Here is a 12,316-nt window from a genome sequence, read left to right as displayed (position 1 = left end):
TGTCTGACACATAGTAAGTGCTCAATAAATTAGTCTGAATGGCAGTGCAAGGAAAAGGATCCCAGGCTTTGGAGTCAGGAAGACCTCAGTTCCAGAACCTGATGGACCGTTACCAACTGTATGACCTCAAGCGAGTCATTGTGTCTCAAATTTGAGGTTACCCATGCAAAACGGGAATGATAATGCCTGCCCAGACTACCTCAGGGAGTAGTTATGGGGTTCAGATGGGCTTATGAACCAAGAAGTTGTTTCGAGAGGTGAGGGCTTGCTGCCAGTCTTGGGAGTCAAGCCATACATGTTGACCGAAAGATGATCAGAAAGCTCTTCTGAGGGCGCCTGGGTGGCTCAGTTGGTTAAGCGACTGCCTTCAGCTCAGGTCATGATCCCAGGGTCCTGGGATCGAGTCCCGCATCGGGCTCCCTGCTCTGCGGGGAGCCTGCTTCTCCCTCTCCCACTCCCCCTGCCTGTGTTCCCTCTCTCGCTGTGTCTCTCTCTGTCAAATAAATAAATAAAATCTTAAAAAAAAAAAAAAAAAAAAAAAGAAAGAAAGCTCTTCTGAGTGCCATCTAACCTTCTTCCTTCAGATGCTGACCTTGGTTGAAGTTCTTCCCCGAAGGGTGTCAGTTACAAATGGCATGTTGTGTTTTCTGCTCTGAAGACTCAGTGGGAGAGGACTCACGTTTCCTGGGCCTATTGTGTTCAGGGCACTATGCCAAATGCCTATGCATGTTATCATATTGAATCTTCTCATGATCCTCTCACTTGACCTATATTTCCTACTAGATATTTATTTGTCCAGCACTACGTGTCTAAAATTGAATCTAGGGTAATCGTTGTAGCTAATCTTCACCAAGTACTTTCTGTGTGCCTGGCACTGTGTGCTAATGGGTTTGATGTTCCTTTTGACAGTGAGTGCCACCCCCCACTCAGGCTTTGCCCAAGCCAGAACCTGGGAGTCAACCTCGTCTGCTCCCTCTTCCTCAACTCCCACATGCCTTTCAATCCCAAGTCCTGCCAATTCTACCTCTCAAATCTCTTGATTCTCCAACTCTTACCACCACTACACTTCCAAGCCAGCATCACCCACCAAATGGACTACTGCAAAAGCCTCCTCACCACCCTTCCTCCCGCCAGGACTGTTTCTCTAGAATCCACTGTCTATAGCCAGAGCGATCCTTCTGAAATGCAAACCTCGTGATGACTTTCCCGTTTACAAGCCTTCAGAGGTCCCCGTTATCCTTAGGATAAAGTCCAAAATCTGTATCATAGCTTCAAAGGGTTTTTGTGATCCGGCCTATCTCCACATCCTTACTCTCATCACAGCCTCACACTCTCCTCCCCAGCTGAACTGAACTAATTTCAGTTCCCCAAAGGCTCTGAGCTTGCCTCCTAACCTCTAGGTCATTGCACATGCTGTTCCATCTGCCTGAAACATTTTTATCCTTTTGCCTGGCTAACTCCGCCTCATTCTTTGGGTGTTGGCCGGGTTAGGTCCTCCTGTCATCTGCATGCTTCTGCAATCCCATCGATTTTAGTTCTACAACACTACACTGTAATTGCTTAATTGTCTGCCCTCCGTGCTCACCTCTGTAGATCAGAGACAATGTCTTCTTTGCCCATCTTTGTATCCCTAGGGCTAGCACATGATACGCGGTTAATAAATATTTGGTGAATAAATGATTATTATTTTACAAATTAGCAACCTGAGGCAAGAGAAGGTTTAAGTGACTCTCTCACCTGGGGATTGGAACCCAGGTCAACTCAAATCCAAGGTCTGTCTTCTCGGTGCTCCACAGGGCTCAGTCACACACTAGCCTAGTGTACCCAGTAGCCCAGCAGAGAGAATGCAGGGGATGTCCACAAGGAAGGGGAATTTGCCAAATTTGAGAGATGCTTTCTTTCTTCTTTTTAAATCTTGAGTTCTTTCTTTCTTTCTTTTTTTAAAAGCTAGCTCTAGGCCCAATGTGTGGCTTGAACTCACGATCCCGAGATCAAGAGCCACATGCTCTACTGACTGAGCCAGCCAGGCGCCCCTGAGAGATGCTTGTAATTAGGGTTCAGTTCAGAGTCATTTGCTGCCAGGAAGCCCGGGTTTAAGTCTCCTCTAACCAAGCGTGTGCTGCTGTGGGTCTCAGCTCTTCAAACCACCCTCTTTAATTCCTCCTAGATCCCCATCTTCCAGAACATGTCACCAACCACTGACCTCCCAATACCTGTACCCACACCTGCCCTTCTCCCGGTTGAAAGGAATTGAAACCAGAGTACTTTCAACCACCAGCCCAACCCAGCCTCCAAACCCACAGAGCCAGGAGGTGCTCATCCTCATCTCTCCTCTCAGGTTTTATTGACTGATGGAAACTACATCTTTGTCAGCCACCAGCTCCACGGGGACAGTGCTGGGGACAGGGAACCTGAGATAATGCCAGATTTCAGCCTGAGAGCAGACACAGAGTTCTGGAAGGTGACCCAAGAGGGAAAAGAGAGAGGAATATGTGAAAAGGCTTTGTGGGGTGGGGGGAGGGAGGAAGAGGAGATCAAGAAGTTCCTCCTGCCCCCAACAACTCCCAGAGTTCAGGAACAACCCAGGCCTCAGCCCCTGATGCTTCTGGACTCCTGCCCAAGAACTTGGAATCAGCCATGATCTCCAAACACAGCCCAGCTCTCGCTGGCTGCTAGGCTCTTATCTCAGCCAGTCCAGACCCCAGCCGAACCCAGGAAGGAAGCAAACCAGAGGAGAAAAGAGGAGTAGGTAGAGGCGGCCCCTCTGATTAGGGCAGATGTAAATGCTGCAGCAGACTGGGGCAGAGAGGCTTTGCATAATTGTCATGGCAGCAGCTGCTATTGCTAGAGTTTGCTGGGGGCCCAGCGGAGGACGGGGTTGCAGGGACCCGTTTCCAGCAGCCAGGAAAGGGGAGTGGTGTTTGTGCTATCTGTGTGGATCGGGAGAGGCAGCCTGACCCCTGAGCCAAGGCCGGGGGCTGGCAAGTCACTACTGAGGCCACGGCCCATGAAGCCTGTGGTTGCATTCCAAGCTTCAGAATTGGGGAGTTGTGGGGCTCGGTGGAGGGCGGGGACATCTCTTAGAGGCCAGATCAGAGGCGAAGGTTCTCATCTCTGAACCCCCAAACCTCCACAGCCCAGCCAGAGAGAAGAGGGAATCTCATCTCTCCTTCTCAGGCCAGAGCTCAGATGTCAGGTGGGGGCCCCAGGGGCCCAAGAGGAGGAGCATGCAGGAGGCCAGCTAGGGGAGAGAGGCCAGCCCCAGCGTGCTGGGGCAAGGAGGCCGGGGGGGTGGAGGGGGCGGGGAGGGGGCCTGAGGAAGCCCAGCACTTCAGTGCCCCCTGGAAAAACTGTCGGGGGTGGGGAAAGTTTCCCCTTCCCTGGCTGCTTCCCCACCAGGTGAGCCGTTCCATCAAACTCCATTGCATAGTTCTCAGTGGGGGGCAGAAGGGGTCCCCAGGCCTACCCCTCCCAGCCTCCCCAAAATATGGCTTTGGAAAGGAGTCCCCAAGAATTGAGAGGGCCCTCTGGACGGGCGGACCCACCGCTCACAGGGAAGAGATCTTGACAGTCTCCGGGAGGAGGCAAGGGGTGCCCAGGCTGGAGTTCCTGAGGGTGCTGCTGGCCCCACCACCACCACCAGGGGAGGAAGGTTGGCTCTCGTCCGGCGTGTTGGCAGGAGGGGTAGGGATACTGATGATGGCAGCCACAAAGTCCCGGCTGTCGCAGTTCAGGTCGAGGCTGTCATGGGGCTTGGCATTGAGGCTTGAGCGGCTGTGGATAAGGGTGGGGAGATGGAAGCTTCTTAAAAGGTCCTCTTAATACTCGCCCCAGCAATCGTGACATTTATTGAGCGCCTGCTGGGTCCCTGGCACTGTGCTAAATGCTTCGCCTGCATCCTCCATTATGGCGGTGCCCAGTGAGGGCCCTGGGGTCAGGTGGTCCTGGGTTGAAATCCTGGTCTCACTTTGGCCCCTCTGAACCTCTCTTCTCTCTTTCATCTCCAGCATGGGAATAACAATATTTCCTACCTCATAGGGTCGTTGCGGAGATTAGATTAGCATAATGAGCACACAGGGAAATAACAATATTTCTTCCCTCATAGGGTCACTGTGGAGATTAAATGAGGTAAGAGGTGCTACCAAGTGTTCAGAATAGTGCCTGGAACATAATGAGAACACATGCAAAAATGTTCTCCATTACGGTCACTTCTTACAATGCCAAAATCCTCACAACGATCCATCCTGAGAGCTGCACAACCTGGTCCCTGTTCCTTTCTGATTTGGCTTCCTACCACTCTCCCCCTCACTCACTCCACTCTGCTCACAGGAGCTTCCTGGCTGTGTCTCTGACATGCAGACCCACTCCTGCCTCAGGGCCTTTGCACAGGCTGTTTGCTCCCTCCCTCACCTTCTTCAGATGTCACCTCAGCAAAGCCTCCCCTGACCACACTATTTAAACTGCGTCATACCCTGTTCTATACTCTCTGTCCCCCACCCCCAATTTATTTTTCTTCTTGGCACTTAACACACCTCATCATCTGTCTTTGTTTGTTTATTAACTGTCTTCTTGCACTAGAATATAAATTCCAGAAGGTCAAGGATCTCTCTCTGTTCTCTTCGCTGCCTGAAGTGAACTCAACTCCTAAACTCCTACAGGGAACTCCAAAGTGCCTAAAAGCGTACCTGGCATATAATAGGTGCTCAATAAATGTTTGCTGAAGGAACCGACGAAGAACAAGCTCCAGACAAGAGAAGCCCAAGCTCCCAGCATAGAGGAGTTTGGGCTCAATATTGGCTTGCTGGGCGCGAAGTCATGACACCTCAGAACCCCCGCCCCTGGGGCCAAGCTCTGAGCTCCCCCCGGGGGGTAGCCAGCAGGTGGGGGTGCTTACCTCTGAGGGGCAGGGCTCCTGCGCAGCCCTGCCAGCGTGTCCAGCTCCTGCATGCTGCCACGACTGACTGAAGCCGTAGAGTTGGCGAGGCGAATGGCACGGCGCTTGGCCCTGCGGGGGCAGCAGGAGGACAGCAGGCCGCCGGGCCCCACTGCCTGGGAGGACACAGAGGTGCTGCGGCTCGTGCGGCCCCCCAGTGAGACAGCGCCCAGAGCCTCACTGAAAGTCAGCTCATCCGTGAACTCATGGCACTGGGGGCAGAAGAGAGGCACCATCACCAGGCAGCACACGGGAACTGACCCCACCCCTGGGCCTTTGCTTAGGCCGCTCTTTCCTTTCCAGAAGTCTCTCTCGCTTCCCTTCCCTTGCCCACCCTTCAAGGCTCAGCTGTACTGGGGCCTCTTCCAGGAAGCCCTCTGGGATTTCCACAATTAGTAGTGAGCCTCCCATCCCGGGGGGGTGGGGGGAGCTGGCCTGGCCGCAGAGGAATGCCCCTCCTTCTGCCACGCCGCCACCTCTCCTTAGGCCTCACCGTTGTCTTCTCTAGACAGTGCAGGAGGTGGTGATGTTGTTGCTCGAAAGCAGACCGGTTCCGGACGCACAGCGCCTGTTCCTCCCCACTGCCGCTGTCCTGGGTTGGGGGGGCGGGGGACGGAGCAGGGCACTGAGGTCAGAACCTTCGTCCTCCCGTCACTGCTCCCCTCCCCCCAACCCCAAGGCAGGCCCCTCCCCACCTCAAGGCCCCCGTTCTGCTTGTACTGCAGGAAGGCATTGGTGGTACCACTCTTTGCCAACCGGATCCTTGCCAAGCGCACCTTCTACAGAGAAAAGAGGAGACAGAGAGTCAGGTGGGTAGACACAAGAGTAGACTGGCTCGGCGTGTGGGCAGCAGGAGGTACTCAGAGGGAAGAGGCAGGTACCTGTTGTGCTCGGCGCTTGTCAGCACGCTGGTTCTGGTGGTAGATGCGGCTAAAGTTGGACACGATGACCGGCACAGGCAGCGCGATGACCAGGACACCGCTGAGGGAGCAGATGGATCCGAAAATCTTGCCAGCGATGGTGCTGGGCACCATGTCTCCATAGCTGGGGCCGGGGGGGGGGGGGGAGCCAAGGTCAAGAAAAGTGCGCACCCACCCCTCAGTCTCCCACTCTGTCCCATCCAACCCGACACGCTCTGCGACCCTGGCCAGGCGCTGAAACTTTCTGAGCCTCAGTTTCCTGCTCTGCAAAATGTGGGGAAAGACCTTTCTGGCCACCAGTGGGGGTCAAATGAGAAATTGGCCCTCGGCCCCTACCATCTGCTGCCCCCCCATCTGAGTTGCACACCGAGCATCTAAGTCAGCTGGAAATCCATTAATACCAAACAGAGGAGAGAAGGAGGAAGTCATAGGCAGTAGATATAGTCTCCTGGGCAGAGAGTCCCAGCACCCAAGCCAGCTGAGGGGCTCTGAGTCCCGGGAGCAGTGCTCTGTTAGTTTTGCTTACATCTGTCTTACCTTTTCTAGGTAGGACCCCTTCTTATTACCCCAGAAGAAGCCTTGAAACTGTCCTCCTATGAAAAAATAGGGGGGAGCCTTGTAACTCCCTCCTCTTCTTCATGCCACCTCTTCTCCCAAGGAGATGGAGCAGTGCCGATCTTACCAACTTGTTTCACGGGGCCGGGGTGGGGGGACCAAAGCTCAGGGAGGTTCCGTAGCTGACTTGTTCAAGATCGCACAGCATACTTTTTTGTTCTGACCATAGGAGCAATTAGATCCCCTCCCCTCTGCAGTCCCAGCCTCTAGGCCTTCGCTCAGTCCATGTCCCACTCCCCCTCCCCCCAAGGATGGCTGTTCCTTATTTCTTTGTTTTGACTCATTTAAAAGTCTCTCCAACTTGGCCATTTCTGGTCTGTGATGTGTCATCTCAGACTGTGTCCTCAACTATGAGACGCAGGCAGCTGTCCACCCTCCCGGGGTTGCTGCAAGGACTCGCTAGGGTAAAAGGCACCCAAAGACCCAGTTCCAACCCACTCTCAGGGCTCAGTATTTGTATGTAGATCCAATTCTGAACCTCCAACCAGAATTAATTTCTACTCCTTAGCAACCTGAAAGCCACTTTTCTGTACCTCTCTGAAAGCCCCGAGCAAGCCCAATTCACCTATTCGACAGATCCTGAGCAGCAACTGCACACCTATTCCCAGCGATGGAAATTTAGAGAAGGAGCGCGGTATCCGCCCTAGACAATGTCTTTAAGAATAACATGAGTTTGGTGATCCCATTTGATGCCTTTATCCCAACTGTTCCCTCTCAAGGACTGACACTAAAAACATAATGCCGAAAATACCTTGACCTGGAGAACATCAAGGAATCACAAAGCCACAGAGGTAGTACTCCATACGGCAGATGATTCTGGAGGTTTGGAAGACATGGGTCCTCAAGGTGGGAAAAGGAGGTGATGGAAAGCCAGTACCTAGGTATCCTACACCAGAAACTTTCAGAGAACTTTCACAACCGTGAGGTCACGGAATCCCCTCTAAATGATGAAGGGATCACCATTTCTCATTTGACACAGTGGGGGAAACAGGCCCAGAGAGAACAAGGTCAACAGAAAGAGTGCACCTAAGACAGTCCTTGGAACCCAAGTCTCCTGACCCGGACAGTGAAGGCATCGTCAGACCTGCGAGGGATTTGGAGATTGGTCCAACTCCCTCTGTTTTTTTTTAGAGAAGAGCAAACGGAAGCGCAAATCGAGAAAAAAGAGATCGTTTATCTACCCTTCTTACTCTTACAGAAAACGGTGAGTGTAACTGGTCGGGCAGCTCCCAACACAGGGTCTGCACTCACCCAAGTGTGGTCATGGTGACAATGGTATACCAGAAGGCTGCAGGGATGCTAGTAAAGTTGGTCTTGTTTGTGCCCTTCTCGGCATAAAACATGACAGTGGCGAAGATGATGATGGCCATGGTGAGGGAAAAGAGGAGAAAGCCGAGCTCAGAGGCACAGCTCTTGAGGGTGTAGCCCAGAATCCGCAAGCCCTGTGAGTGCCTGGAGAACTTGAAGATGCGGAACACCCGGAACACACGCAGGGTGACGAAGGCGCCCGAGACATCCTCGTTCTTGGGCACGAAAAGCCCGATGTAGTAGGGCAGGATGGCCACGACGTCGATAAGGCTCATTACACTCCGCAGGAAGCGGCACCGGCTGGGGGCGGCGAACAGCCGCAGGAGGTACTCGCCCGTGAATATGAGCACACAGGCTGTGTCCATGCAGAAAAAGGCCAGGGGGAAGCGGTCGCCGCAGGGCTGCTCCCTCGGGGGCCGCCGCGCGGGGCCGCGGCACGGGATGGTCTCCACCACGTTGGCGATGACCGAGACGGCGATGAAAAAGCCCGTTACGTAGTAGAAAACGAGGGCCGCAGTGCTCGTGTGCGGGTTCTCGAAGGCCCGCCAGAGCCGCTGCCGCAAGGAGCTGCCGGCCGGCAGGGCTGGGCCATCGCCGGCCTGCTCGGCCTCCTCGTCCTCCGCCAGGCGCTCTGCGTTCTCCTTCTTGCGGTCCCGGTACTCTTCGAGGCAGCAGTCGCCCACGAGCTCGGGCACCAGGCCGTAGAAAGCCAGCTCTTCGTCGAAGGCCTGGATGCACTCCTGCCGCGGGCAGTGCAGGCGGCCCGTGCGGTAGAAGTTCAGCACGTGCCGGAACATGTCCGGGTCGCGATCGAAGAAGTACTCGCCCGAGTCCGCGTCATAGAAGAATTCCTTCTCGGAGCTGCCTAGCAGGGTGTCTGGGTAACGGTCCAGCGTGTTCTTCCAGGTCTCGAAGCGCCGGCCGCTCACATTCACCACCAGAACCTCGTCCCCTCGGGACGCCTTCACCCCCGGCGCGGGGGGCAGAGGCTGCTGGGCCAGGGGCAGCCAGCCCACCGCGGCCGCCCGCGCAAAAGGCAGCCACGTAGCCACGCCTGCCGCCATCCTGCCGCGCCCCAGGCCCACGGAGACTTGGGGGGGGGGTGGCCTTTAGGAGAGTGTGGCTGTCTCCAGGATGGTGGGGGCTTGGAGAGGCCCTGGGCCACTCGCACAAGCAAACTGGGGGTGTCTACAGAGGCCAAGAGGAACCAGGAGGAACTAGAGAGACGGGCAGGGGCTTGGGGGGCATTTAGAGGGTCTGGGGGGGACTTGGGGGTTGTCTTGAGGGACCTACAGAGGAGGGGCTAGGGCACATGGAGAGGAACAGCAAAGGGGCGCCTGGAGGGGCCGAGAAGGATCTGAGGGAGTGTTTAGAGAGACAGAGATGGCTCTAGAGGGGTCAGCATGTGCCTGAGAGATGTCTGGGGTGTCTAGGGGGGCAAGAAACACTGGGGAGTTGTCCACACTCTCAAGAGTTCTCAGGGAAGATGGGGCTGGGACCCCTTAGTGGGCTTGGAGAAGGGACCGGGGCGTCCAGAGGGGTGGAAATGGGACCAGAGGTGTTTCAAAGAGGCCGAGAGTGTCTAGAGGGGGCGTTCTAGAGGGGCCGAGAAAAGTGAGGCGGCTCATCCACACCCTCAAGACTTCTGGGGAAAAGATTAGGGGACTGGAGCTCCCTCGTGGATCCAGGAAAGGGGTTCGTGCACGAAGAGGTGGCTATAGAACCAGGAGGTTGTAAAGTGGCTGCGAGGTGTCTTGGGAGTGCCTGGAGCTGCCAAGAATAGCCTGGCGCGGAGGGGTGGGGGGGGTGGGGGGTGTTATCTACACTCTACAGGAGTTCTGGGGAAGGAAGGCGAGGTGGGGCCCCCTAGAGGGGCTGGAGAAGGGAGTGGGGCATCTAAAGGGGTAGATATGGGGCTAGGTTATTTTTCAGAGACCGAGAGGTGTCTGGGAGCGAGGGGTATGGGGGGGGGTTGCTGAGAAAGTCTGGTCCACCCTCCCAAGAGTTCCAGGGGGGAGGAAAGGGCCTGAGGAAGCCCCCTGGGGCTCAACTGGAAGTTGGGCACAACCCCAGAGCACCCAGAGGATGGATAAAGACTAAGACAAGAGGAGGGGTCCCCCCTCCCCCCGCAAAATGGGTTGGAGAGCGGTGGGGTGTTAAAAGGAGTTGGGTGTGTCTCCAGGGAGGGGGGCTGGCGGGCCTTGCGGGGGGCGGATGGGGGAGGACGGGGAGAAGCTGCGTCCCACCGTTAGGGGCTGGTCTGGGGAAGCCACACCCCGAGGGGCCGGCGGTAGAAGCGGCGGCGGCAGAAGAGGGGAAGCAGCCACAGTCGGCCCGGGAGAGAAGGCGGCACAGGCAGGGGGAGGGGGCCGGGGCCCTGGAAGGACAAGGGCCAGGAGAAGCCCTGGGGACTATCCCAGGATGGGCTAGAGCATGGGGGCCGGACCAGGGAAGGGACAAGGACAGCGCTGTTGGTGCCCCCCTCCCCCTCCCCCAAGGGCCGTCCTCACCTGTGTCCCCGCTGCAGCGGTGGCCACAGCGGTGGGGCTGGGGGTACCAAACACCGGAGCTCCTGCCCCCCTCTGCAGAGCTGCCCGAGTTCTCCTCCTTCTCTGCTTCTCTCTCCCCGCCCCTCCGAGCTTGCCGGGAGCTGGAGAGAGAGGCAGGGAGGGGCCTCGTGGCTCCCGGAGCCCCCTCCCCTAGGACAGCCTGAGAGGGACCCTGGGGAGACTCCGCCTCCTACAAAGCTGGTTGGGCCTCAGTCGCGTCATCTGGAAAATGGGGGTGGCAGGGAGCTCTGCCAGTTCTCCCCACCTCCTTCCTGGACTCCCCCCTCTTCCTGCCCAGCTCCTACCCCCTCTGCCCCCGGGGGCCCCCACCCCCACCCGTCTGAATCAGCAGCACTTAGCAGATCTGATCGATGGGGAGGCGTCTGTTAATGGCCCCAGAGCGGAGTGCCATGGGGAATGATGCAGCGCTGTGTCCCCTCCCTGCCCCCATGCTGGAGAAGGGCTGGAGAAGGGGGTGGATGGGGGGACTGGTGGGGGGTATTTCTCTAGATGGCCAGGCCCCCAAAGCTGCTCCCTGGGTGGGGGGGGGTGCATGCGTTAGAGCCCAGCTCTGACCAAGATGGTTGCTATGGGACTGGAGCACCAGCCTGAAATAGGGGGTAAGGGGAGTGTGGATGGGGGCAAGCCAGGATGGGGACAAGCCAGGTCCCACCCCCATGCCAGGGTCTCTCGCAGGCGGGCCCCACTCTGAGGGGCAGTCTGCCTCATCCCTCTGCGTCCAGGAGCCTTAATTCATGCCGCCTCTGCTAGAGGACTCTGCTCCCGGGTGGCATAGAGTACCGGGTACCGAGTGCCTCAGACCACGGGTGGGTTTGAACCCCAGCTTTGCTACTGACTTGCTGTGTCCTTGAGCAAGTGACTTGCATTGTATCCTCAGCTGTCAGATGGAGAGTTACCCCAACTTGATAGTATAGTGGGAGGCATTAAATGGAGTCATGTGAGAGGGGATGGCACAGGGCATGGCGCACAGGGGAAGCCTCATTTTTTGGTAATTAAAAGTGTGGCGGGGGGGGAGCACTAAGGGGGGACCAATTTTCCCCTTTCAATCAATCTACCCACCTGCGTAATCCTGTTTGCTCACTCATCACACTCCCGATTTGTCTGTTTCTCCGTCCCTCCATCCACCCACCACGCACCTATCAATCCATTCTCCCACCCACAACCCAGTGCTCTACCTATCCCTCCATGCACCCACTCGCTCATCCATTTGTATGTTCACCCCATCCACCTATTTGCCACCCTATCCTTATGTACCCCCAGCACCCATTATCTGTCCATCCATAGCCGTGCCCATCACTTACTTACCTACTCTTCACTCTTCCTCATCCATCCATCCATCCATCCATTCCCCTGGCCATCCGTCTACTTACATCTCCGACCTATCCATCTATCCATTTATTCATCCAATTGCCTATCCATCCATCTGCCTGTGTATTTCTTAACCTCCCCCATCATTGATCTGTGCAACCTTCCACTTATTTACCCAGCAGTCCATCTAACCACTTGTCTATCCTCTCACCTGCCCACTCTTATCCACACCCATACCCCACACACATCCACCCACATACATATCTGTAGGTATTTCTGTGCCGCTCGGTTGGAGGGGCGGGCCCACGGTAACTGCAGACAGCTGGGGGAGGTTGGGGGAAGGAGAGTGAAATTGCAGCCACAGACCTCCCTCCCCGTTCCAATGGTGTGACCTCCCCATCTCCATCACACCCCTCCGGGTTGGAAAGAATGAGAGTAGACAGTCAGTGGGTGGGCCCATCTGGCCAGATGGTATTTTGGCTGCAGCCTTTACACACACACACACACACACATACACACACACACATTGCTAGAACACTGAACATGGACCACGCCCCACCCAAACATCCCCAATCCCAAATGCAGAGTAGCCAGGCTTCCAGACATAAATTAAAAAATAAAATAAAATAAAAAAGAGTTGGTCTCTGGGGAGGGAGAGCTCA

General features: G+C 55.9%; 1 protein-coding gene across 2 annotated transcripts; it reads right to left on the bottom strand.

Annotated features, from left to right (window-relative positions):
• Positions 1 to 2,319: 2,319 nt before the first annotated feature.
• On the bottom strand, positions 2,320 to 12,289 carry KCND1 (potassium voltage-gated channel subfamily D member 1). Of its 2 annotated transcripts, XM_081808918.1 has the most exons (7): positions 7,720 to 12,289; positions 5,815 to 5,977; positions 5,629 to 5,712; positions 5,427 to 5,525; positions 4,895 to 5,145; positions 3,546 to 3,774; positions 2,320 to 2,454 (listed from the first exon to the last, which is right to left on the bottom strand). In XM_081808918.1, the coding sequence occupies exons 1-6, from the start codon at positions 8,838 to 8,840 to the stop codon at positions 3,549 to 3,551; spliced, it is 1,944 nt and encodes a 647-aa protein (XP_081665044.1). In that variant the 5' UTR covers positions 8,841 to 12,289; the 3' UTR covers positions 2,320 to 2,454; positions 3,546 to 3,548. The 2 variants fall into 2 exon arrangements, with proteins under 2 accessions (XP_081665044.1, XP_081665043.1); XM_081808917.1 differs by having other exon boundaries at positions 2,320 to 3,774.
• Between the last annotated feature and the right edge of the window lie 27 nt (positions 12,290 to 12,316).

Source organism: Leptonychotes weddellii, chromosome X (assembly GCF_054177405.1).
Source record: "Leptonychotes weddellii isolate Sample4059 chromosome X, ASM5417740v2, whole genome shotgun sequence".
Lineage (NCBI taxonomy): Eukaryota > Metazoa > Chordata > Mammalia > Carnivora > Phocidae > Leptonychotes > Leptonychotes weddellii.
Note: the sequence above shows the minus strand (reverse complement) of the source record. Positions and strands in the feature narration are given on the sequence as shown.

Excerpts from the sequence above, each read along its gene's own strand:
- KCND1 (XM_081808917.1), bottom strand. The coding sequence starts at position 8,840 with ATGGCGGCAGGCGTGGCTACGTGGCTGCCTTTTGCGCGGGCGGCCGCG. Across the intron at positions 5,713-5,814 it reads ACAAGCGCCGAGCACAACAG|AAGGTGCGCTTGGCAAGGAT; the intron begins GTACCTGCCTCT and ends TTTTCTCTGTAG. Across the intron at positions 5,526-5,628 it reads AGCAGAACGGGGGCCTTGAG|GACAGCGGCAGTGGGGAGGA; the intron begins GTGGGGAGGGGC and ends CCCCCAACCCAG.